The sequence below is a fragment of the Mirounga leonina genome, unplaced genomic scaffold, assembly GCF_011800145.1.
Source record: "Mirounga leonina isolate KUSES-001 unplaced genomic scaffold, KU_Mleo_1.0 Mir_224, whole genome shotgun sequence".
Lineage (NCBI taxonomy): Eukaryota > Metazoa > Chordata > Mammalia > Carnivora > Phocidae > Mirounga > Mirounga leonina.
In genome coordinates, this window is record NW_023270615.1 from 19,606,073 (window position 1) to 19,628,296 (window position 22,224).

The 22,224-nt window shown below is 47.2% G+C and overlaps 1 protein-coding gene across 2 annotated transcripts in view; it reads left to right on the forward strand.

Annotated features, from left to right (window-relative positions):
• Positions 1 to 21,981, forward strand: part of LOC118026382 (NUT family member 2G-like) — a 61,025-nt gene extending 39,044 nt beyond the window's left edge. Inside the window, exons 2-6 of one of the 2 annotated variants that reach the window (XM_035029219.1) lie at positions 17,182 to 17,322; positions 19,155 to 19,872; positions 20,563 to 20,691; positions 21,080 to 21,219; positions 21,657 to 21,981. In XM_035029219.1, the coding sequence (XP_034885110.1) occupies positions 17,307 to 17,322; positions 19,155 to 19,872; positions 20,563 to 20,691; positions 21,080 to 21,219; positions 21,657 to 21,973 (1,320 nt within the window). In that variant the 5' untranslated portion in view covers positions 17,182 to 17,306 and the 3' untranslated portion in view covers positions 21,974 to 21,981. Of the gene's footprint in view, positions 1 to 17,181; positions 17,323 to 19,154; positions 19,873 to 20,562; positions 20,692 to 21,079 lie in introns of both variants that reach the window. The other variant, XM_035029218.1, reaches the window with a different exon arrangement.
• Positions 21,982 to 22,224: the final 243 nt, after the last annotated feature.

A 22,224-nucleotide genomic window follows, 5' to 3' on the forward strand; every position in this document is an offset into this window, starting at 1 on the left:
ACTGGGCATGTAGCCTGCTTAAGATTTTCTCTCTCCCTCTGCCCCCCTCCCTGGCTCATGCTCACACATGTGCTCTCACACTCTCTCAAAAAAAAAAAAAAAAAAAAAAAAAGAAAGAAAGAAAGAAAGAAAAGGAAAGGAAAGAAGAAAAAAGAAAAGAAACAAGGCAAGAATCCTCATTTTCACAACTACTATTCAACACAGAACTGGAGGTCCTAACCAGAGTAATTAGGCAAGAAAAAGAAATAAAATTATCTTTGTTTGCAATGATATATGTAGAAAACCTTAAAGATTCCACAAAAATTGTTAGAATAAATGAATTCAGCAACGTAACAGGATGTAAAGTTATCACACAAAACTCAGTTTCATTTCTATACATAAAAATGAACAATTTGGAAAGGAAATTACAAAAAAAATTCCATTTACAATAGCATCATAAAGAATAAAATACTTAGGAATTAATCAAGGAGGTGAAACTGAAAGAAATTAAAAGACAAAAATAAATGGAAACATATCCCATACTCATGGATTAGAAGACAGTATTGTTAAATGTCAATACTACCCAAAGTGATTTACAGATTCAATGCAATACCTACCAAAGTCTCAATGGTATTTCTGCTGAAACAGAAAAACCTACTCTAAAATTTATATGGAATCTCAAGTGACCCTGAAGAGCCAAAACAATCTTGAAAAAGAACAAAACTTACTGATTTCAAAACCTACTACAAAGCTACAGTAATCCATAGAGTGTGGTACTGGCATAAAGAAACCACATATGGACCAGTGGAATAGAACAGAGAGCCCACAAGTAAACCTTTGCATACAGTCAAGTGACTTTTGACAAGAGTGCCCAGACTATTCAATGGAGAAAGGACAGCCTTTTCAACAGAACTGGATATGCATGTGCAAAATAATGAAGCTGGACCCTTACCTAACACCACAGAACTAAAATTAACTTAAATGGATCAAGAACTTAAATTTAAATGTGAGACCTAAAACATAAAGCTCTTAGAAGAAAACATAGGACTAAAGCTTCATGCCACAGGATTTGGCAACAAATTGTTTTCGTATAACACCCAGTGCTCCATGCAGTATGTGCCCTCCTTAATACCCATCACCAGGCTAACCCATCCCCTCACCCCCTTCCCCTCTAAAACCCTCAGTTTGTTTCTCAGAGTCCATAGTCTCTCATGGTTCATCTCTCCCTCCAATTCCCCCCCTTCATTTTTCCCTTCTTTCTCCTAATGTCCTCCATGTTATTCCTTATGTTCTACAAATAAGTGAAACCATATGATAACTGACTTTCTCTGCTTGACTTACTTCACTTAGCATAATCTCCTCCAGTCCCATCCATGTTGATATAAAAGTTGGATATTCATCCTTTCTGATGGCTGAGTAATATTCCATTGTATATATGGACCACATCTTCTTTACCATTAGTTTTTGATGTAGTGTTCAACGATTCATAACTTGTGTATAACACCCAGTGCTCATCTCAACATGTGGAATTTAAGAAACAAAATGAATGAATAAATGGGGTAAAAGAGATAAGCCAATAAACAGACTCTTAACTATAGAGAACAAACTGATGGTGGGTGGGAGCATGGGGGAAATAGGTGATGGGGATTTGGAGTACACTTATCTTGATGAGTACCAAGTAATATGTGGAACTTGTGAATCACTATATTGTACACCTGAAATGAATACAACACTGTATAAGATAATTTAAAAATTTCCATTTTAAGCCAAAGAAAGAAAAAGAAAAAATGGAAAGTCTGAGAACTTTCCAACCTAAGGAGAGATTTGGACATACAAGCTCATGAAGCTAATAGGTCATACCAAAATATCAATCCAAAATGATCCCAAAGATGCATTATAACAAAACTGTCTAAAATCAGAGGGAAAGAATTTTAAAAGCATTAAGAGAAAAAGAACCCTCACATATAAAGGAACCCCATAAAGTGATATCAGTCGGTTTCTCAACAGAAACCTTACAGGCCAGGAGAGAGTGGGATGATAAATTCAAAGTGCAGAAAGAAAAAAACCTGCCAAACAAGAATACTTTACCCAGCAAAGATGTCTTTCAGAAGTGAAGAAGAGATATTTTCTCCAAAAATCAAAAACTGAGGGCATTGATCTAAACTGGACCTGTTTCACAAGAAATGCTGAAAGTTCTTTTTTTAAAAGATGTACGTATGTATGTATGTATTTTGAGTGAGTGAGAGAGAGAGAGAGAGGAAGAGAGGAAGGGAGGGAGGGAGGGAGAGAGGGAGAGCGCATGAGTGAGAAGGGCAGAGGGAGAGAGAGAATCTCAAGCTGATTCCATGCTGAGCATGGAGACTGACATGGGGCTCAACCCCATGACCCTGAGATCATGACCTGAGCCAAAACCAAGAGTCGGATGCTTAACCAACTGCACCACCCAGGCACCCCAAAAAGTTCTTAAAGTTGAAAGGAAATGGTACTAATTGATAAAATGAAAATGTATAAAAATATAAAACATGCTGATAAAGGTAAGTATACAGACAAATTTAGAATAGAGTAATAATGTAGTATGGTGTTGTGGAAATAACTCTAATACAAAAGGTTAAAGAATAAACCTATTTCTTAAAAGATTTTATTTATTTGAGAGAGAGAGCAGAGTGAGAGAGAGAATGAACAGGTGTGGGGGGCAGAGAGAGAGGGAGAGCAGACTTCCCCACTGATCAGGGAGCCTGATGTGGAGCTTGATCCCAGGACACTGGGATCATGACCTGAGCCAAAGGCAGACACTTAACTAAGCCAGCCAGGTGCCACTGAAGAATAAAACTATTAAAAATAACAATAGCTAAAATGATTTGTTAATGAATATCTAATACAAAAAGATGCAATTTTTGACACCAAAAACTCAAGATGTGGTGAGGTGAGTAAAAGGTAGAGTTTTTGTACGCAATTGAAATTAAGTTATCAGCTTAAAATAGACTGTTATATCTCTAAGATGTTTTAGGTAAACTTCATGGTAACCAAAAAGAAAAATCTATAGATACACAAAAAACGAGGAGAAGAGCATTAAAGTATACCGTTATGGAAAATCATCAGTTTACAAGAAAAGACAGCAAGAGATGAACACGGAGCTGTAAAACAGCCAGAATGCAATTAATAAGATGGCATTAGTAATTCCTTACCTATCAGTAGTTACTCTGAATATAAATGGATCAACTTCTTCAATCAAAAGGCATAGCAGATGGGGCACCTGGGTGGCTCAGTCAGTTAAGCGTCTGCCTTCAGCTCAGGTCATGGTCCCAGGGTCCTGGGATTGAGCCCTGCATCAGGCTCCCTGCTCCGCGGGAAGCCTGCTTCTTCCTCTCCCACTCCCCCTGCTTGTGTTCCATCTCTTGCTGTCTCTCTCTGTCAAATAAATAAAATCTTAAAAAAAAAAAAAAGGCATAGCAGATGATTTAAAAAAAAAAAAAGACCCCCCCCCCCCACCCAGACCCAACAATATGCTGCCTACAGGAAATTCATTTCAGCTTCAAGGACACACAAAGACTGAAAGTGGAGAGATGGAAAAAAATAATCTGTGCAAATGAGAACATGAATAGCTATACTTAGATATACAGACTTTAACTCAAACACTGTAATAAAAGACGAAGAAGATCATTCTATAATGATAAGGAGTCAATTCATCAAGAGGATAAAACAATCATAAATTTACATACACCCAACATCAGAACACCTAAATATATTAAGCAAATACTAACATATTGGAAGGGAGAAATAGACCACAATACAATAATAGCACAGGACTTCAATACCCCTTTCAACAATGGATAAATCAGTTAGACAAAAAAAAAAAAAAAAAATCAATAAGGAGATACTGAACTTAAACCATACTTTAGACCAAATGGACCTAAGAGATGTATACAGAATATTCTATTCAACAGCTGCAGAACACATGTTGGGATGAGCACTGGGGGTTACATGCAACTAATGAATCACTGAACACTACAACAAAAACTTATGATGTACTATATGTTGGCTAACTGAACATAATGGAAAAAAGAAAGAAAGAAAGAAAGAATACACATTCTTCTAAAGTGCACATGGAATATTTTCAAGGATAGACATATGCTGGTTCACAAAAGAGGTCTTACTTAATAAACTGATAAAGACTGAACTCATACTAAGCATCTTTTCTGACTACAATGTTATGAAACTAGAAATCAGTAACAGGAGGAAAACTGGAAAACTCACAAATGTGTGGAAATTAAACAACACACTCCTGAAAAACCAATGGGTCAAAGAAGAAATCAAAAGGAAACTAAAATATCTTGAAACATATGAAAATGGAAACACAACATACAAAAACTTAAAGGATACAGCAGAAGTAGTTCTAAGAGGAAAGCTTATAATGATAAAATGTCTACGTTAAGAACAAAGATCCCAAATAACCTAATTTCACACCTCAAGAAACTAGAAAAACTATGCCCAAAGTTAGAAAAAGGAAGGAAAAAGCAATGACCAGAACAACAATAAATAAGAGTCCAGAAAAACAATAAAAAAGCCCAGGGAAAGTAAGAGCTGATTTTTGAAAGGATGAACAAAATTGAAAACGCTTTAGTAGATTAAGAAAAAAGGAGAGAAAACTCAAAAATCAGAAATTAAAGAGGAGATATTACAACTGATACCATAGAAATACAAAGGATCACAAGAGACTACTATGAACTACTATACACCAACAAATTGTATATCCTAGAAGAAACAGATAAATTCCTACAAACATACAACCACCCAAGACTGAATCATAAAGACACAGAAAATCTGAACAGACTAATAACAAGTAAGGAGATTGAACCAGTAATATAAAACGTCCCAAAAAAGAAAAGCCCAGGACAAAGGGTTTCCCAGGTGAATTCTACCAAACATTTAAATAAGAATTAATGGTGACTAACATAACATAAACAATGAACTGTGGATCACATCAAAAACTAATGATGTATTGTATGGTGACTAACATAATAAAATTAAATTAAAAAAAAAAAAGAATTAAATGTGAATCCTTCTCAAACTCTTCCAAAAAACTGAAGAGGAGGGAACACTCCCAAACTCATTTTATAAGACCAGCATTACCCTGATACCCAAACCAGATTAAAACACTACAAGAAAAGAAGATTTCAGACCAATTATCTCTGATGGATATAGGTGAAAATGTCTCAACAAAATACTAGCAAACCAAATTCAACAGCATATTACAAGGGTCATACCACAATCAAAGGGGATTTATCCCTGGGATGCAAGGCTGGCTCAACATATGAAAATCAATAAAGGCAATACACCACATTAATAAAATCATATGATCATCTCAACAGATGCAGAAAAAGCACTGACAAAACATCCTTTTATGTTAAAAACTATTCACAAAGGCGCCTGGGTAGCTCAGTCATTAAGCGTCTGCCTTTGGCTCAGGTCATGATCTCAGGGTCCTGGTATTGAGTCCCACCATCAGGCTCCCTGCTCAGCGGGAGGCTTGCTCCTCCCTCACCCTCTGCCCCTCCACCCCACTCATCTTCTCTCTCGCTCTCTCTCAAATAAAATCTTTTAAAAAAAACTACTCACGAATTGGGTATAAAGGAATAAAGGCCATTTATGACAAACCCATAGCTAACATCACACTCAATGATGAATATTGAAAGCTTTCCTCTAAGATCAAGAAGACAAGAATGTCTACTCTCCCCACTTCTATTCAATATAGTATTGGAAATCCCAGCCAAAGCGATTAGGCAAAATAAGAAATAAAAGGCATGCAAATCAGAAGGGAGAAGTAAAAGTGTCTATGTTTGTAGATGATACAATCTTATATATAGATAATACTAAAGACCCCACCAACAAACTGTATTGATAAATAAATTCAGTAAAGTTGCAGGATACAAAAATCAACACTCAGAAATAGTTATGCTTCTATACACTAGCAACCAAATATCTGAAAAAGAAATTTAAAAAGAATTTCACTTGCAATAGCATCAAAAACAATAAAATGCTTAAGAATAAATTTAACCAAAGAAGTGAAAGATCTATACACTTAAGACAGTAAGATTTTGATGAAAGAATTTGAAGAGACAAACAAATGGAAAGATACCCGATATTCATGGATCAAGAGAATTAATATTATTAAAATATCCACACTACCCAAGGCCATTGTATTTTCAATACAAACCCCATCAAAATCCCAATGGCATTTTTCACAGAAATAGAAAAAAAAATCCTAAAATTTGTATGAAGTCAGAAAAGACCACAAATAGCCAATGCAATATGGACAAAGAACAAAGCTGGAGGTATCAAACTTCCTCATTTCCAGCTTTATTACAAAGCTACAATAATCAAAACAGTATGGTACTGGCATAAAAAAGACACATAGACTAACAGAACAGAGTAGACATCCCAGAAATAAATCCATGAATATACAGTCAACTAATATTTGATAAGGGAGCCAAGATTACTCAATGGGGGAAGAATAGTCTCTTCAATAAATAGTGTTGGAAAAACTGGATAATCACATGCAGAAGAATCAAGTTGGATCCCTACTTTACACCAATCACAAAAATTAACTAGAAATAGATTAAAGATTTAAATGTAAGATCTGAAACTGTAAAGTTCCTAGAAGAAACCACAGGGAAAAATAATCTTGACATTAGTTTTGGCAACAAGTTTTTGAATATGACACCAAAACCAGCAACAAAATCATAAATTAAAAAATGGACAACATCAAACTAAATGTTTCTGCATTAGCAAAGAAACATTCAACTAAATGAAAAGAGAACCTACAGTGATGAGTTAGTACCCAAAATATATAAGAAATTCATACAACTAAGTAACAACCCCCCCAAACAATCAAATTAAAAATGGTCAAAGGACCCAAATACATAGTTTTTATTTTTTTAATTTTATTATGTTATGTTAGTCACCATACATCATTAGTTTTTGATGTGGTGATCCACAATCCATTGTTTTCATATAACACCCAGTGCTCCATGCAGTATGTGCCCTCCTTAATGCCCACCACAGTTTTTTAAAAAACAACATGTGAATGACTCATGGGTATATGAAAAGATGCTCAACATCAATAATCATCAGTGAAATGAAAATCAAAAACATACTGAAAAGTGATGAGTATTAAGGAGGGCACTTGTTATAATAAGCACTGGGTGTTATATGTACATAATGAATCATTAAATTCTACTCCTGAAACCAATACTGCATTATATGTTAGCCAACTAGAATTTAAATAAAAATTTGAAGAAGAAAAAAACCACACTGAGATATCACCTCATACCTGTTAGAATGGCTATCATCAAAAAGACAAAAGATAACAAATGGAGAATAGGGAACCCTCGTGCACTATTGGTGGGAATACACTGGTACAGCTACTATGGGGAATAATATGAATATTCCTCAAAATTTTTTAAAAATAGCACTAACATATGATCTAGCAATCCCACTTCTGGGTATATATCCAAAGAAAATGAAATCACTTCATCAAAAAGATATCTCCACTCTCATATTCACTGCAGCATTATTCTCAATAGCCAAGATATGGAAACAACCTAAGTGCCCATCAACAAATACATGGAAAAATAAATACACACACACACACACGCACACGAATATTATTCAGCCATGAAAGAGAAAGAAATCATGCCATTTACAATATGGATAGACTTTGAGGGCACTATACTAAGTGAAGTCAGAGAAAGACAAATACTATATGACGTCACTTATACATGGGATGTACAAAAACTAAACTCATGGAAGCAGGACAGAATGGTGGTGGTTGCCAGAAGCCAGAGAGTGGGGAAAACAGGACAATGTTGGCCAAAGATGTAACCTTTCATTTATAAGACAAGTAAGTTCTGGGGATCTAATTTACAGCATAGTGCCTATCATTAATGATATTATGTGGCTAAGAAGTAGATCTTAAATGGTTTAATTATTAAAAAATGATGTGAAGTGATGGAGGTGTTAATGAATCTTCTTGTGACAATCATTTTACAATATATAAGTGTACCGAATCATCACATTGTACATCTTAAACAATGTTATGTCAATTATACTTCAATAGAAATGGAAAAAACCAGCAGCCTACTTCTGAATCAGCACTGTTGCCTTAGATGATCAGATTCATTCCCAGCACAGTCTAGTGGAGGAAACCTCTGCCTTGTATGTTAGCGCATTATTCTAGTAACTCCTGGGGTCCGCAGCCCAGAAGCTACGCATGTAGATCTCAGGAAAAAGACAGATGAGATCAACCCTCCTGAGGAAGGCATGAAGTAGGGAATTACAGCCCTTGCAGACCTACACCATACCACCTTTAAGATGCTGTAATAATTTTAGTTGGAATGCCAGGGCAGTATACAGAGGACACAGCACAAAGTGGTAGCAGCCCAAGTACAACTCAGGCAGGACCTGCTGTGTAGTAATTATCAGTTGGGAAGCTGAGAGCAATGCAGAGGTAAGCCCCCTCCAGTGAACACTGAGTCATGCTGCTGGTTGTGCAAATTGTTCTAAAATCATGCCCAGGATTTAATTTATGGAGGTGCCATAATTTATGGAGCACCAATGCCATTGAAAGCAGCCTCCATTACTTGCATCTCCCCAAACAGGAGGGCGCAGCACACCATGCATGGCCCTGGGGAAGCACCAGGTTTGGGCAGGAGGCAGAAACAGGAGTAAGGAGGAAGCCAATGCCAGATTCTTTACTGGAGTGTCCATAGGAAAGGCAAGGCAGGGCAGAATAAACAGTTTAGGATTGCCTGGTTTGAATAGTTCTGGTGGGTTTTAGGCTAGAGGTGTTGTCTCTCGTTGCCTGGTACCTAACCCTGGGATGATTTAGGTCAGGAGGAGTATTGGTTTAGTGTGTGAGAATCAGGTAAAGGGGGTAGTTGGGGCTACAGGATGACATGAATGTTGAAGGAGTGTCCACCTGCACAGCATACAGACACCCTTGAACCCATCTGCATAAGAAGCCAAAAATCACTAACATTAATGGGGGATATTCTTTGGCCCTAAAGAATGAACCAACCAATTAGGAGCAATGCCATGATTCAGAATGACCAGTCACACATACAAGGGCCTACAGCCACAGATGCCCTGCTCACAATTCATGTAGACTCCATACACATACCCACTGATGCCTGAATATCCTTGCTTCACACACACCACACCCATACACACCAGTGGTAAATCCTGGTAAATGCTTCATAAAATGCTCTTTAGGGGTAGGTGGTAAAGCATTAATTTGTGGCATTTAACAATTTACCTGGTGTTAATATTCTCAGCATGACTAATTCCACCATAAGTCACAGAACTGGGAAGAAATATGCACAATTAACTAGCCCAAGCTACTACAAGCCAGTTCCAGTGCACTCTATCCCCTTTCATATGAACATGTGCACACAATCCACTTGTACCCCAAGTAATACCCTGAACTTTCACCCTGAATATACAAACAGAACCACACTGCATATCTCCAGAATACATCTCAGAACGTACAATCTTTCATAAACCTAAACACATACATACAGTGGCTACCTGCACCCTGAATACACATACAAACCTCCTCTTACTAACGAGATTTTTACAGACAAAATCCTACATACCTCAGATACTCAAATGCTGCGCCTACAACTATATACACACATGCCCAAATACAAACAAATAACTAACATGCTACCCACAAGTTTACAATAAATACCCTAAAAGGACAGGCTCTCAAAAAATACCACATATACAGCTGTTTCATGAACCACCCAAAAATATTCCCACAATCTCACAGCTCTAAAATGCACATACTCTACAATTCCTGAACACATACCCAAACTACACAGACTGTTTCCAAATACACACACTGAACCATCCACATCTTGGTAGAATACACATCCCATAAGCCACCGATGAACCCAAATACATACACAGCCACAAAAAACCTCACTTACCAAATTCATAGAATACCCCCACAAACACTGAAAGCATGCATATAAGAAACCCCACCAAGTTCTTCAACCAAAACATTCCAGAAGTTACAGAAGTGGATCCCTGAACTCACTAACATACACACTCACAAACTAACCATGAATATACCTTCACTCAGATACACATAAAACACCAACAATCCTTGTACCCTACACTCATGACCCCCACACACCCATGAACACACACACACTCCCAATCTCTAAACAGACATTATACATCTATACCAAAACACTACACATCATCCTCACATTTCTAGAATACAACATTACCACCACAGTCCCCAGACATTCCCAAAAATGTACAAAATCCCTAGCATTCTCCAAAGGAAATCACTTTGACTATTCCTGACAACACCAAACCCTATGAATAAACTTATATAATTCACCCATGTGCTGATAAATGTAAACATAAACCAGTATACACTCCAACACAAGGAAACATCTCTAGCACATCATATATAAATACATGTAAGACCCTTTCAAGTCCCAATTTAAAAAGGTCTCAAACTTCCACATTCCTAAATGATCACAAAACCATCTTTACACACCCCCAGTATATGCAAATACAATTCTCCAACTCCCCTGTATAAACATATAATCCCATTATTGTATCAGTATAAAAGTATTCCCAGATATGTACTAATAACACCCTATTGAAAAACACACATACCATAAAAATATTCATCCAATCTGCCATGCTCCATGAATACAGACATAAACACGTTTCTCACAAGCCCCAAATATTCCCAATTACCCAGCATGCTTCAAAAATGAAAACATACCACCTTATACCCCCAAATACACATGAAGCTTCACATTACTCAGATACACATAATCACTCTCAAAGACTCAATTAAATAACTCCAGTCTTTCAGAATACAGATTAAGCCCCCCCACACCATACAACCCATTCATCTGCACATATGTGACATACCACCAATCCTATAGTCACAGACCTGCCCTTACACCCCCAGATATGTGCTCACAACTCCTGAAAATCACCAAAAGAAATGCATGTAACTAGACAGCGTGCCCTGAATGCACAGAGGATCCATCCACATTTCAAAATGTCAACCTTAAAAATAAAACAGCCAGTCATTTAGCAGCAGAATGACTTTATTCAGGAACAGCAGAGGAAGTGCAGTTTGGAACATTCGAACTATGGCAAACTGTAGGCAAGTCCAGAGAACAAAAGAGAGGGGCTTGTTTTTATAGAGGAAAGCAGTAAGCGGGGAGGAGTGGTTTTGAATCAAATTTCACTGGAGAAAATCAGAAGTTCAGGGTAGTGGCAGACTTTCATCCGCTGGGCTGCTGTGGGCAAGGAGAAAATCTACTGCTGGATTAGTCAAGAATACTTTTTCCTACTGGGTCTGCTAATGGGAGTGAGTGGTAGTGCCTGAGAGCTCACCAGGTCCCTATTAAACAGAATTTCCTTTATTCATTTTCATAGAAAATACTTAAACAGACCCTACACCAAAAATAATACACACACTCTGCCCAACATTGCGAATATGAACAAGCAGCTAACCCTCCCAAACCCGACATTACACACAAATTGCTAACATTTAGGGGGCTAACATCTATACATAAACATTCCCAAAGTCCTAAATCACAAACGCGTTACCCAAACACCTTGAGTACGCCTGAATTACAACTCAAACCCTCTAAGTAAACTTAACCCCACCTACTCTCAGAAACACACTCAGGACTTCCCCTTAGCCCCAAATATCCACAAAGACCTCACCAACTCACACATGAGGATATCCTAGTCAGATTCCCACCAACTCTATAAAAGTACAAATAAACGGCGCCTGGCTGGCTCAGTCGTTACGCGTCTGCCTTCGGCTCAGGTCGTGATCCCAGGGTCCTGGTATCGAGCCCCGCATCGGGCTCCCTGCTCGGCGGGAAGCCTGCTTCTCCCTCTCCCGCTCCCCCTGCTTGTGTTCCCTCTCTCGCTGTGTCTCTCTGTCAAATAAATAAAAATCTTAAACAAAAACACACACAAAATACAAATAAACCTCAAACTAGGAATTCATGTAAACACATCCCGAGCAGACTCTCAAATACGACGCGCACAAAACCACCCACTGCCGTGAAGTCCTACAATCCACGGGAGACCGCAAAGACACATAAACCACACATTTCCTGATACATATCACTACCCACAGGCCCCCCACCTCCAAAAACAAGCGCAAACCCGAACATCCTCAAACAGTGAATCTCAACAACCCACGAACACACAGACACACACCTTGCTCTACAAACACACCCACACGGTCCTTTCGCTCCCAAAGAATACAACCATAGTCCCGGATGAACACGCAGTAGTGTGCGGGCAAAAGCTTAACCATCAGAACCAGCTCTCCCAAAACAAGTTCAACAGAGGCAAACACACACACACCTATCAGAGTGCAGCACGTAATGTACCGATGATGACACAACTACAACACTGCGTTGTAAATTCCACACACCTAATGGGTACCTGCTGCCGTCCCTCGATTTTGCTTCGCTCGGGCATCAGCCCCACCCGCGCTGCACTCCCCTCGCATATCCACACCGTCACACCGGGAACCACGACGCTCCTCACCGCCGGCCCGCCCCACGCACCAGGCACCGGGACACGGAGGGGGCCGGAGGGACACCCGGACCCCGACCCCCGAGCAGGCCCCCAGGCGCGGGCCCCAGACCCGCGGCCTCACTGGGACCTCGCCAGAACCGGCCTCACCGCCCCGGGGCCCAGGAGGGCACACCGCGAACCACGCAGAGCCTACAGCCGGAGACGAGGCGCCGACCGTCCACACCTCCGGTCCCCTGAGGCCACACCTGAGGCGCGCACGCATCCGGAAGTGAGAACGCCACAGACGGCGGCCAACCCGGCAGCCAGGGAACGCGCGCCCTTTGCCTCGAGCCTACGTCACCCAAGCACGAGGCCGCCACGCACGGCCCCGGCCGCAGCCGGAGGACCGTTGGGGACCCCGCCCGCGCGCTCGCGCATGCGCGCCTCCTCCCACGGGCCGCCACAACGGACGCTGGGAGCCGTTAGGGGGGTGGGTTCGGGCGACTTCAGCCCCGCCCCCTGCGGGTGTGCGCGTGCGTGCGCGCGCGGGGCACGCTGGGAACGGGCCCGGAGGTCCTTGCAGGGCAGGCGGGAAGCGGTGGGCGTGGGAGCCGAGGGCTGCACCGACGGCTGCACCGGGGACACCTACCTGCCCGCACTCTTTGTGGCCGCCCCGCCTTCAAGCCAGCGCGTGTGGAGTGGGCACTCGCGGTCCTGCCATCGCAGACGTGCACTCCCTGGCCTCAGACGCGACCTTCCTAACGATTGGGACAGGTGCGCCCGAAGCCCAAGGGCCTCGCGTGCGGCCAGTGCCGCCCTCCGCCCGGACCGCGAGTCCTGCTGCTCCTTCGTGCCTTTCCGCAGCCGCCGCGCCCGCCTGAGCCCCTGAGCCCGAAGGTTCCATGGCAGCACAGTTCTGGTGGAGAATTCAGACCCGGGAACACTCGGAGGGATCCTCCCGACTCCATCCCCCGACTTTTCCCGAGGCACGGCCTCTGCACAATAGCCTTCTTGGGGGAGCCCGTCAATGAATGCGCGTCCACAGAGCTTTCCTTGCGAGGCTTGTCTTACACCTTGGGTCCGCACGCGCCAACTTCAGGGGACCCAGCAGGCGATACGGCAACAATTTTGCTCTCCCCTGCCTCCTCTTTTGGAATATCTACAGATTGCAGTGGGCATGAGAAAGGGATTCAACTGGTTGCCCTTTGTACTATTTTGGGGAGAAGCTTCCATCATCCCATCTCTTTCCGGTCCTTTGCCAGATTGGTGCTGTTTCTCGGCACAGCGTACCTCGGAAACCTCCCCCGGCACACCTCCAGGCGCACAGAAAGAAGAGTCCACAGCACGCACGCCTGCCGCCTCCCCTTCTGCCGATGTTCTGTGACGGGGGGGAAGGTCGTCGCTTTCTCAGACCTGTGAGCCCTGTCCAGAGATGGTTCTATCTCAGCAGTCACTACAGGAATGCTCAGAGGTCAGGGTGCAAAGGATTTCTAGTACTGCCTTCTATGACCGGTCTGCCCAAATTGCATTTGGGCTACTTTGGGATTCCATCTGCTTCTGGGCTCTAGGATTTTGAAGTAGTACAGAAATGGTTGCAGAGTTGAGACCAGATAATTTTCCCACAGTGCCATTTTTATATCAGTGGCCCCAAGAAGGCTCATTCAGATGCTACATCTGAGCCATGGGTGAGAATCTTGTGAATACTTGGTGGAATGATGGAACAAGGGGAGGAAGCAAGAAGGGACCTGCTTTCTCGAGTGCCTGAGTCCAACAGTGTGCCTCAGCATCTCTCTAGTGGGAAGCTGTGGGGTGAAAATCATTTCAGGCTTCTCATGATAAAAGCTCAAGGCCTGAGAAATGTCTCCAAGTTGTTTGTTTTTTCAGTTCCCAACAGGGATTTTGAAATAAAGTTCACTGTGATTTGCTTGAATTGCTCTCAGCTCATGTCCCCAGGTAAGGTCAAGGAAGCCTGCATAGAGGAGCTGCCAGAGAGACTAGACAGAGGGGTACGTGTAGAGGGCCACGTGTGGGCTGCACAGAGTGAAGGGCCTGGGAAGTGTCCCAAAGGGCCGCACTCCCTTCAGGTGGCCAATGGGACCCTCCAGAAGTATTCCATGTAAATATTCCCTGGACCGTGTCATGGTGTGACTTGTGAGAACACAAAATCATGAGGAAATTGGACAGGAATCGAGAAGTGACTTTCTTACACAACTGTAGCATGGGGGGAGGGGGAGAAGTCCATGCCCTTCTCCTTCCATATGGACCCTGATACGTTTTCACACGACAGTGGCCTTTGGAGTCAACTTTCCTTTGCAGGGGGCAAGGAACCGTTTCAGCGCCTAAACAGGAGTCTTGTTCAGTGTATGTTCAGTGTGGAGCCATCCTTCTGAACCTCCCTTTCCTTCCCCAACACCCTGCTGTCACAGGAACTCTGCTGTCACGACCGCGGGAATGAGGCTTGTCTCCCAAGACATTTGGTGGCAACCTGAAGTTCTCACTGCTCATCACCCTTGTCCCACGTCCTAACAGTCCTCCCTTCTCACAAAACACCAACGCTCCTTCATATCATCGTGTTCCTGATAAACTGACACTGATGCACAACATGAAAATAAGAATCAAGGAGATTTTTAAAGGGGTGCTACCATGATTCCCATGCACATGGGACCACATGCAGTGAGACTGGATTCCAAAGAACCAAGGTCTGTCATGAGACCAAACCATGAGCAGGGCTTCCAGGCTCAGACTGGCCAGCTAGCACTTAGAGGAAGCTGGTTGTGAGTGAGGAATGGATAGCGATGGATACATTCCTGGCTTTGTCTCAAGGGGCACATCCATTTCATGAGTAGTGATTTTTTTTTTTTAAGATTTTATTTATTCATTTGAGACAGAGCTATATATATATAGAGAGAGAGCATGAGCAGGGGGAGAGGCAGAGGGAGAGGGAGAAGCAGACTCCCCGCTGAGCCAGGAGCGCGATGTGGGGCTCGATCCCAGGACTCTGGGATCATGACCTGAGCCGAAGGCAGACGTTTAACCATCTGAGCTACCCAGGCGACCCATGAGTAGTGATTTTAGCACCTCGAAAAACCATGGCTGTACGGTCTTTCTATGCCGCTTTAATGTAAGAAAGGGGAAGATTTCCTGTCCCTTCTTTCTGTCCTTACTCCCACTGAGCCTAGACACTCAGTGATATGTGACGGCTCTTCCAAATTCCAAATCATTCAGAGGGCCTGCAGACACTGTGTGTGTCTGTGTGTGTGTGTGTGTGCACACAGATGAGTTTTGTGGTGAAGCCAAGATAGCACCCTTGAGTCTCCATATCCAAGTTCTCTTTCTCACATGTAAGTGACTAATAGGAACTGAATATGTTACACTTTTTTGGTAGAGATGCCAGATAAAATACAAAATCCCAGCTAAATGCAAAATTAGATAAAGGGGAAAAAGATTTGAGTTAAAAGTATATCTCAAATATTGCATGGGACATAATTACTGTAAAAGCTGATTCCCTGTTTATCTGTAATTCTAATTCAAAATAGTGTTTATTATTATTATTATTTGCTAAATCTGGCCACCCTATTGGACAGGGTCCCTTGAATTGTAAAGGACTGTAGCACTTCTTCTAGGAATCTAGCCCCCAGAAATAAGGAGAGGAGCCACATTACCAGAACAAAAACAATCACTGTGCATATCCACATGTATTTTGGAACCTATATCAACTTTTAACCAGAGAGAAATATACATTCATTTTTCAAAAAACAGAAATAACTTAACACTTAATTTTGCGGCACATTACATCTCTCTAAAGATCTGAACGATACAGGTAACACTGGTTTCCTGTAAGAAAGGGGCTGGGTTGCCAGGAGTAGGAGGTGGGAGGAAGAGGCGTCACTGCATACTCCACTATATACGGTTTGATTTTGAACCAAACAAAGGAATTGTTTTTTGAAAGTGTCTACTAAAATAATGAAAGAGGTTAAAAATCAACATCAAACAACAGTGTAATATACCAGGGAACAAAACATCGTATTTCTGGTCTTGTAGGGTAGGCTCCACGTCCTCTCTCTGAGAGACGGGGGCTTTCCGGCGAAGGGCGTCCTAGTAAGGCGGGTCCTGCTGGAGTCAGCCGGGCTTCGAGCACTGCAGGGCGGTGGGCACAGAAGCACCCATGGCTGAAGACTGATGTGCAGCCAAACCCATGGGATCTGCCGACACAAGGCTGATTTGAAACCCTCAGTTCCATGTGGCCTTAAGGACCCATGTGTTCATCAGAATGTCTGTTCTGAGTTTTGTCCAGAAAGTTCAGCCCCTGTTGAATCAGTCAAGAGCCAGGTAGGAAGCAGAGTGGGTCAAGGACACAAACCTAGGTTTCTGGATACAGAATCCAACCAAAGGAGCACCGAGTCACACCTTGGTGCTGTGAACGTGGAAAACAGTGTATAAACGGCCTGGAAAGCACACCCCAATCGTGTTGCCCCTGTATCATTTGAAAGGAGCTTGGGGTTCTGGCCTACCTGCCAGAGCCTGACTCATGGAATGTCTCCCCACCCCCACCCAGGTCAGTGGCCCTCCGCCCCTCCCCCACTGAAGAATGTCATGAGTCTGCATTCTATCCCTGTTTAGATTCAAACTTTTCCCTCCTTGACTTGGATCCTGAGCATCTCCTGGAGCAGCTCACTGTGTGGGTCCTGGACGTGACCTTTCTCACTGTGGAGGCTGCCAGGCAGCCGCATCCCCTGCCTGTGGGGATGGCTTCGGAAGGAGGTAAGCCTGTAGGTTGGGTTGGACGTGTCAGAGTGCCGGCCATTCCTGAAATCCTTGGGATTCAAACGTGACACTGGCTAGGGGCACTTAGGCGGGGTTGGTACAGGAAGGGGAGCTCACTGGACACCCAAGGACAGCTCGCCTTGGGGGCTAGGAGGCTGGGAGTCCTCAGAAACCTGCAAGGACCCTGGGGAGGAGGGCTCCTTGAAGGTGGGTCAAGACCTGGCAGGGGAAATGCCCTGTGTGTGGAGAAAGGGTGGTGGCAGGAGCACTGATTCTCTCTGGAGGCCAAGAATCACTTGGACAGTTTGCAGGGAGAGGTGGGAGTGTGTCAAGCTGGTGGCACAGGCAGGGGCGGGGGGAGAGGGGGTCTTAGCCAGAACGTTGTTCCGTGGGGCCGTCTGTGGCCAAGTGTGCGATGGTGCGTCCTCTCCGAGACCTGGGCTGGAGGTCAGTCTGACACCCCCGCCCGGGGCTTCCAGTCCTTCCAGCCTAGAGCTCACGTGCCCCCAGGCCAGGTGGTCGTGGTCTTGGATTCAGCAGGGACAGGGCACCAGGTGGCCTCAAGGTAGGGCTTGGGCTCCTCAGCTGCTCTGGGTCACTCTCCCTCTTGAGGAAACGCAGTTCATACCTGCTTCCTCTTGTCCTGTTTCCTGGCGTAACCTCAGCGCCGGGTTTTACCTTTGAGATGACGAGTCTGCTTGAATCCACGTCCCTGCATCCTGGACAGGGAACAGAAGTACAGTGTGGTCGGTTATCCTGTGGAGCACCCATGAAGCCTGAGTCCTCTTTAAAGAGGGGTAGGGGAGGAGCCCAGAAGGGGACAATGACCGTCTGTGTTTCTACTAAACATCCGAGGGCACCTGTCCTTATGCTAGGTGCACAGGTGTGTACCTTGTCCTCCTGGACTAGGATCTGCATGGGTTCCTCATGAGCAGACACCTGTTTCCAGACGCCTTGTTCTGCCGGCACTGGCCTCCTGCTTGGTTCCTAGTCATCTTCACGTTCCACGGAGGGAGCTGCTGGGGGAGGACCACAGGCAGTCTGCACTCCCACAAACAGTCCCAAGGGACAGCGGCTCCCCAGCCCATGGCTCTTGGCTACTGTCTACAGCCATCGCTGGCTGTGAGTGACAGAAACTCAGGGAACACACACCTGCGTCCCAGACCCCTCTCCTGGAGCAGAGCTGCTGCATGCAGGCAGAGCCCCTGGCCCTGTGTCCTGTGTGTGTGTGGATGGATCTGAGATGGGCTTCCGTCAGGGTTTGGAGGGAGCTTTCACGGCAGAGATAGAGGTCAAGTGTTCTTGTTGTGTTGTGTTGGGCCAGGAGGACAAGGGAGGGATTCATAGGGAGCGTCAGGAACAGGAAGGCTAGCAGGAGAGGGGCCCGAACGCTTTAGACACTGTCTGTTCACAGAGGCCCTTCGGGTGCCGAGGATGAACCTTGGAGGGGGTCCCCAGCTGTCAGGGAGCCTGCTGAGGCCATTTCCCACAGGGCAGGTGTCCAGCCAGGCCCACGTCTTGGGAGCCTGCCCCTGAGGCTGGAGGGTAGTGTCCGGGGGTCCGTGGGAGGTTCTCAGAGTCCGTGCTGGCCCAGGCTGCTGCTTCTGGGCAGACAGGCTCTCTTGGTGGGAGGGGCGGGGGCGGTAATTCTCTGCTGGAGGCCAGAGCATGGAAATCACTTGGGGACACTTGCCAACTGCACCTTTTCTGTGATGTCCCTCACACGATGAGATTAACTGCTCTGCTCCCCAGTGACTAAGGGGGCCCTGGGTCCTCCCTCCCGGCTACGGATTCTCTGACTCCATCCTGTCCTTTCCTTCCATCCACAGCATCTCCAGTGCTGGGACCCCATGTGGCCATGGGCCCCGGAGCTTCCATGTCTTCCGTCACGTCATGGCCCTTTCCCGCCCCCACTCCCACCTCGCCCTGGCGGCCACTCTGGGGGCAGCACGCACCGCCCCTCCTGACCCCACCATTCCCTCCCGGTGGCCCCCTGGTGCTGCCAGCCCTCCCCAACTCACCATTGGCTGCAGGAGAGCATGGCCTTGTCCCAAGTGGGACCGGGACCTGCAATGTCATTGTCCAGGTCAGGTCAGAACGGGGGTCCTCGGAGACACCCCAGACTCAGACCATCGTCCTTACTCAGGCCCCCCTCAGCTGGAGTGCTCCAGGGGCCCTCTGTGGGGGTGCCTCATGTCCCGCACCCCTCTTCGTGGCAGCCTCTGTGCTGGAGACCAGCATGCCTGCCTCGGCCTTTGGGGGCCCCCAGGCTGGCAAGGGAGGCTTGGCCCCAGGCCTTCCAGCCCCAGCCCCACCCCTGGCTGCCCAGCCGACCCCCATCGTGCCCCCAGTGAACGCCGGGCCACAGCCTCACGGGGCTTCCAGGGAGGGCAGCCTGGCCAGGAGCCCGACCACGGCCTCGCCCGAGGACTCCTGTAACCCCAAGAGTGTTTACGAGAACTTCAGGCGCTGGCAGCGCTTCAAGTCGCTGGCCCGGAGGCACCTCCCGCAGAGCCCCGATGCAGAAGCTCTCTCCTGCTTCCTCATGTGAGTGTCCCCCGCTCTCCTGCAGCTCCCACGCAGGACGACCTTGGGGTGCGCACACGGGGCGGTGACCCAGGGGCGCTGGGAGGAAGGTGTGGGGCCGGGTCCGTGCTCTGGGAAGACACATTCTGGTCCAGGACACCTTTCAGTCACCCACCTCAGCGGAACCCCAACCCTCGGGGAGTCCAGCCAACCTTTACCTTCCAGAGGCATCACGGTGGCATTCGGGGGGCACTCACAGGCAGAGAGGGTCCCGGTGTCAGGAGGGGCCATGGTTTGGGTGCCGGGCTCTCTGCCATCCTGGCTCCTGGGAACACAGGCTGGGGCGTCTCATGGCCAGGGGCCGGCACATCAGAGGAGGCTCGGGACCTGCAGGGCCCAGCAGAGGCCGCGTGCGGCCCCCCCCCCCCGTTGTCCCGGAGGAGTCCAGTCAGGAGGGGAGGGGGCAGAGCTGGTGAAGGGGTGAGGGCGTGGATCCCTCCTGCCGAGCTGTGACCCGGCAGGCCTGGCCGTGGCATCTGGGGTCCCTCCTGAACACGGGGCGACGGCACTTCCTGCAGAGGCCTGGGCTCGTTGCCGGCAGTCACCTGCCAGCACGCGGTCATGCTGGGGCGGGGGGCCGCGGGCTCCAGAGGAGCGGGGGCGGCTGGGGGTGACGGACTGCAGCCGGCCCCTGACCCCGACGGCTTGCAGCCCGGTGCTGCGGTCCCTGGCCCGCCTGAAGCCCACTATGACGCTGGAGGAGGGAGTGTGGCGGGCCGTGCAGGAATGGCAGCGCAGAAGCAACTTCGACCGCGTCATCTACTACGAGATGGCAGGAAAGTGAGTCGGGGTCTCTGGCCCGGGGCTGCGGGGTGCGAGGGCCGGGCCGAGGGCAGGGTCTGCCTGTGCTGATGCTCACCACAGGGGGCCACCCTCCCCTGCCCCCCTGGGAGTTCCACCCTCCCCTGATCGGGACCCAGCCCTGCCTCCATGGGAAGGTCTTGGGAAGGGCTGGAGATCCTGAGAGCCCCTCCCCTGGGGTGGGACTCCCTCCGCGGGGGCTGTGGAGGGGATGTGCTGGACAGCCAGCCGGCTGCCTCCTTGGTGGCCGGGGCCACGGCCGCCCCTCCAAGGCACTGCCTCTCCCGGTTCCTCAACCGGCTGCTGGCTTTGCGGGCTCCAGGGCCGGGTCCCCTCCTCAGTGCGGCCCGGGCCTCCTCACCCCCAGGTTCATGGAGTTTGAGCTGGAGGAGGAGATGCAGATTCAGAAGTTGCAGTGGCTGAAGGTGGCCCAGGGCCTGCCTCCTCCAGCTCCGCCGAAGCCTGAGCCGCGGGGGCCCCCAGCCCCAGAAGCGGGCCCACAGCCAGGTACGGCCCCATGTTCCATGGCAGCTGGTGGCCCATGGCAGCGGGGACCGAGGGAAGGCCACTGCCCCCATATGGGTCTTCTCCTTCAAGTGGACATTGGTCTTTTGACCAGAACAGCCACCAAGAGCCTGGGGCCTCAGCTGCCCTTTGTCAGGACAGGTGTTGACCGGGTGAATTTCTTCACTACTCTCCCCCCTCCTGTTAGGGGACCCAACACAAAGTCTGCCGGGAGAGTGGGCTGTGGGGAGACCCTTGGAGGATCGGCGGGTCCACACTTGCTCACGCGTATCGCTCTGAGACTCTCCGCCTCTCCCCTCTGCCTGTCCCACGGTGCCTGTGGCCTCGGGTGGCCGTGACCCATCCCCCACTGACACCAGCGTCCCCCGATGCACTGCTGGAGCCCCTCACGCCCCCTCCCTCCTCCCGCTCCGCCCCAGCGTGCATTCGCAGGAAGGCGGGTTCCAGGGCCCAGCCCTCCCGCCTGCAGCCACACAGACCCCCACGGCCCCTGGAGAACAAGGCGCCCAAGGAGATCCCCCCTGAGGCCGTGAGAGAGTACGTGGACATCATGGAGGGGCTGCTGGGGCCTGGCCACTCAGCCCCGGGGGGGCCAGCCGGTGAATGGGGAGAGGACGGGAAGGAGCCACAGCAGGATGAGGCCACGACCTACCCGGACCCGGGTCTCCTGAGCTACATTGACAAGCTGTGTTCCCAGGAAGACTTCATCACCAAGGTGAGCTGGCCTGGTGTCTAGAAGAGTCCAGGGAGTGGCACTCCAGCACCCCGATCGGGGCTGGCCCAGGCCTTTGGCAGTAAGCTCTGTTTCTTGTTCCTGAGCTGTGTGTGTGCACGTGTGTGTGTGTGTGTGTGTGTAGCCAGTGACTGTGATGTTAAAACCTCCTACCTTGTGGAGAAGGATGGGTGGGTCTTCGCTTTTCCACGTTTCCTGCAGGTCCCTTTGGCCCCCAGGTGGCCCCCTGCCAGGCATGCCCACAGCCTCTTTCT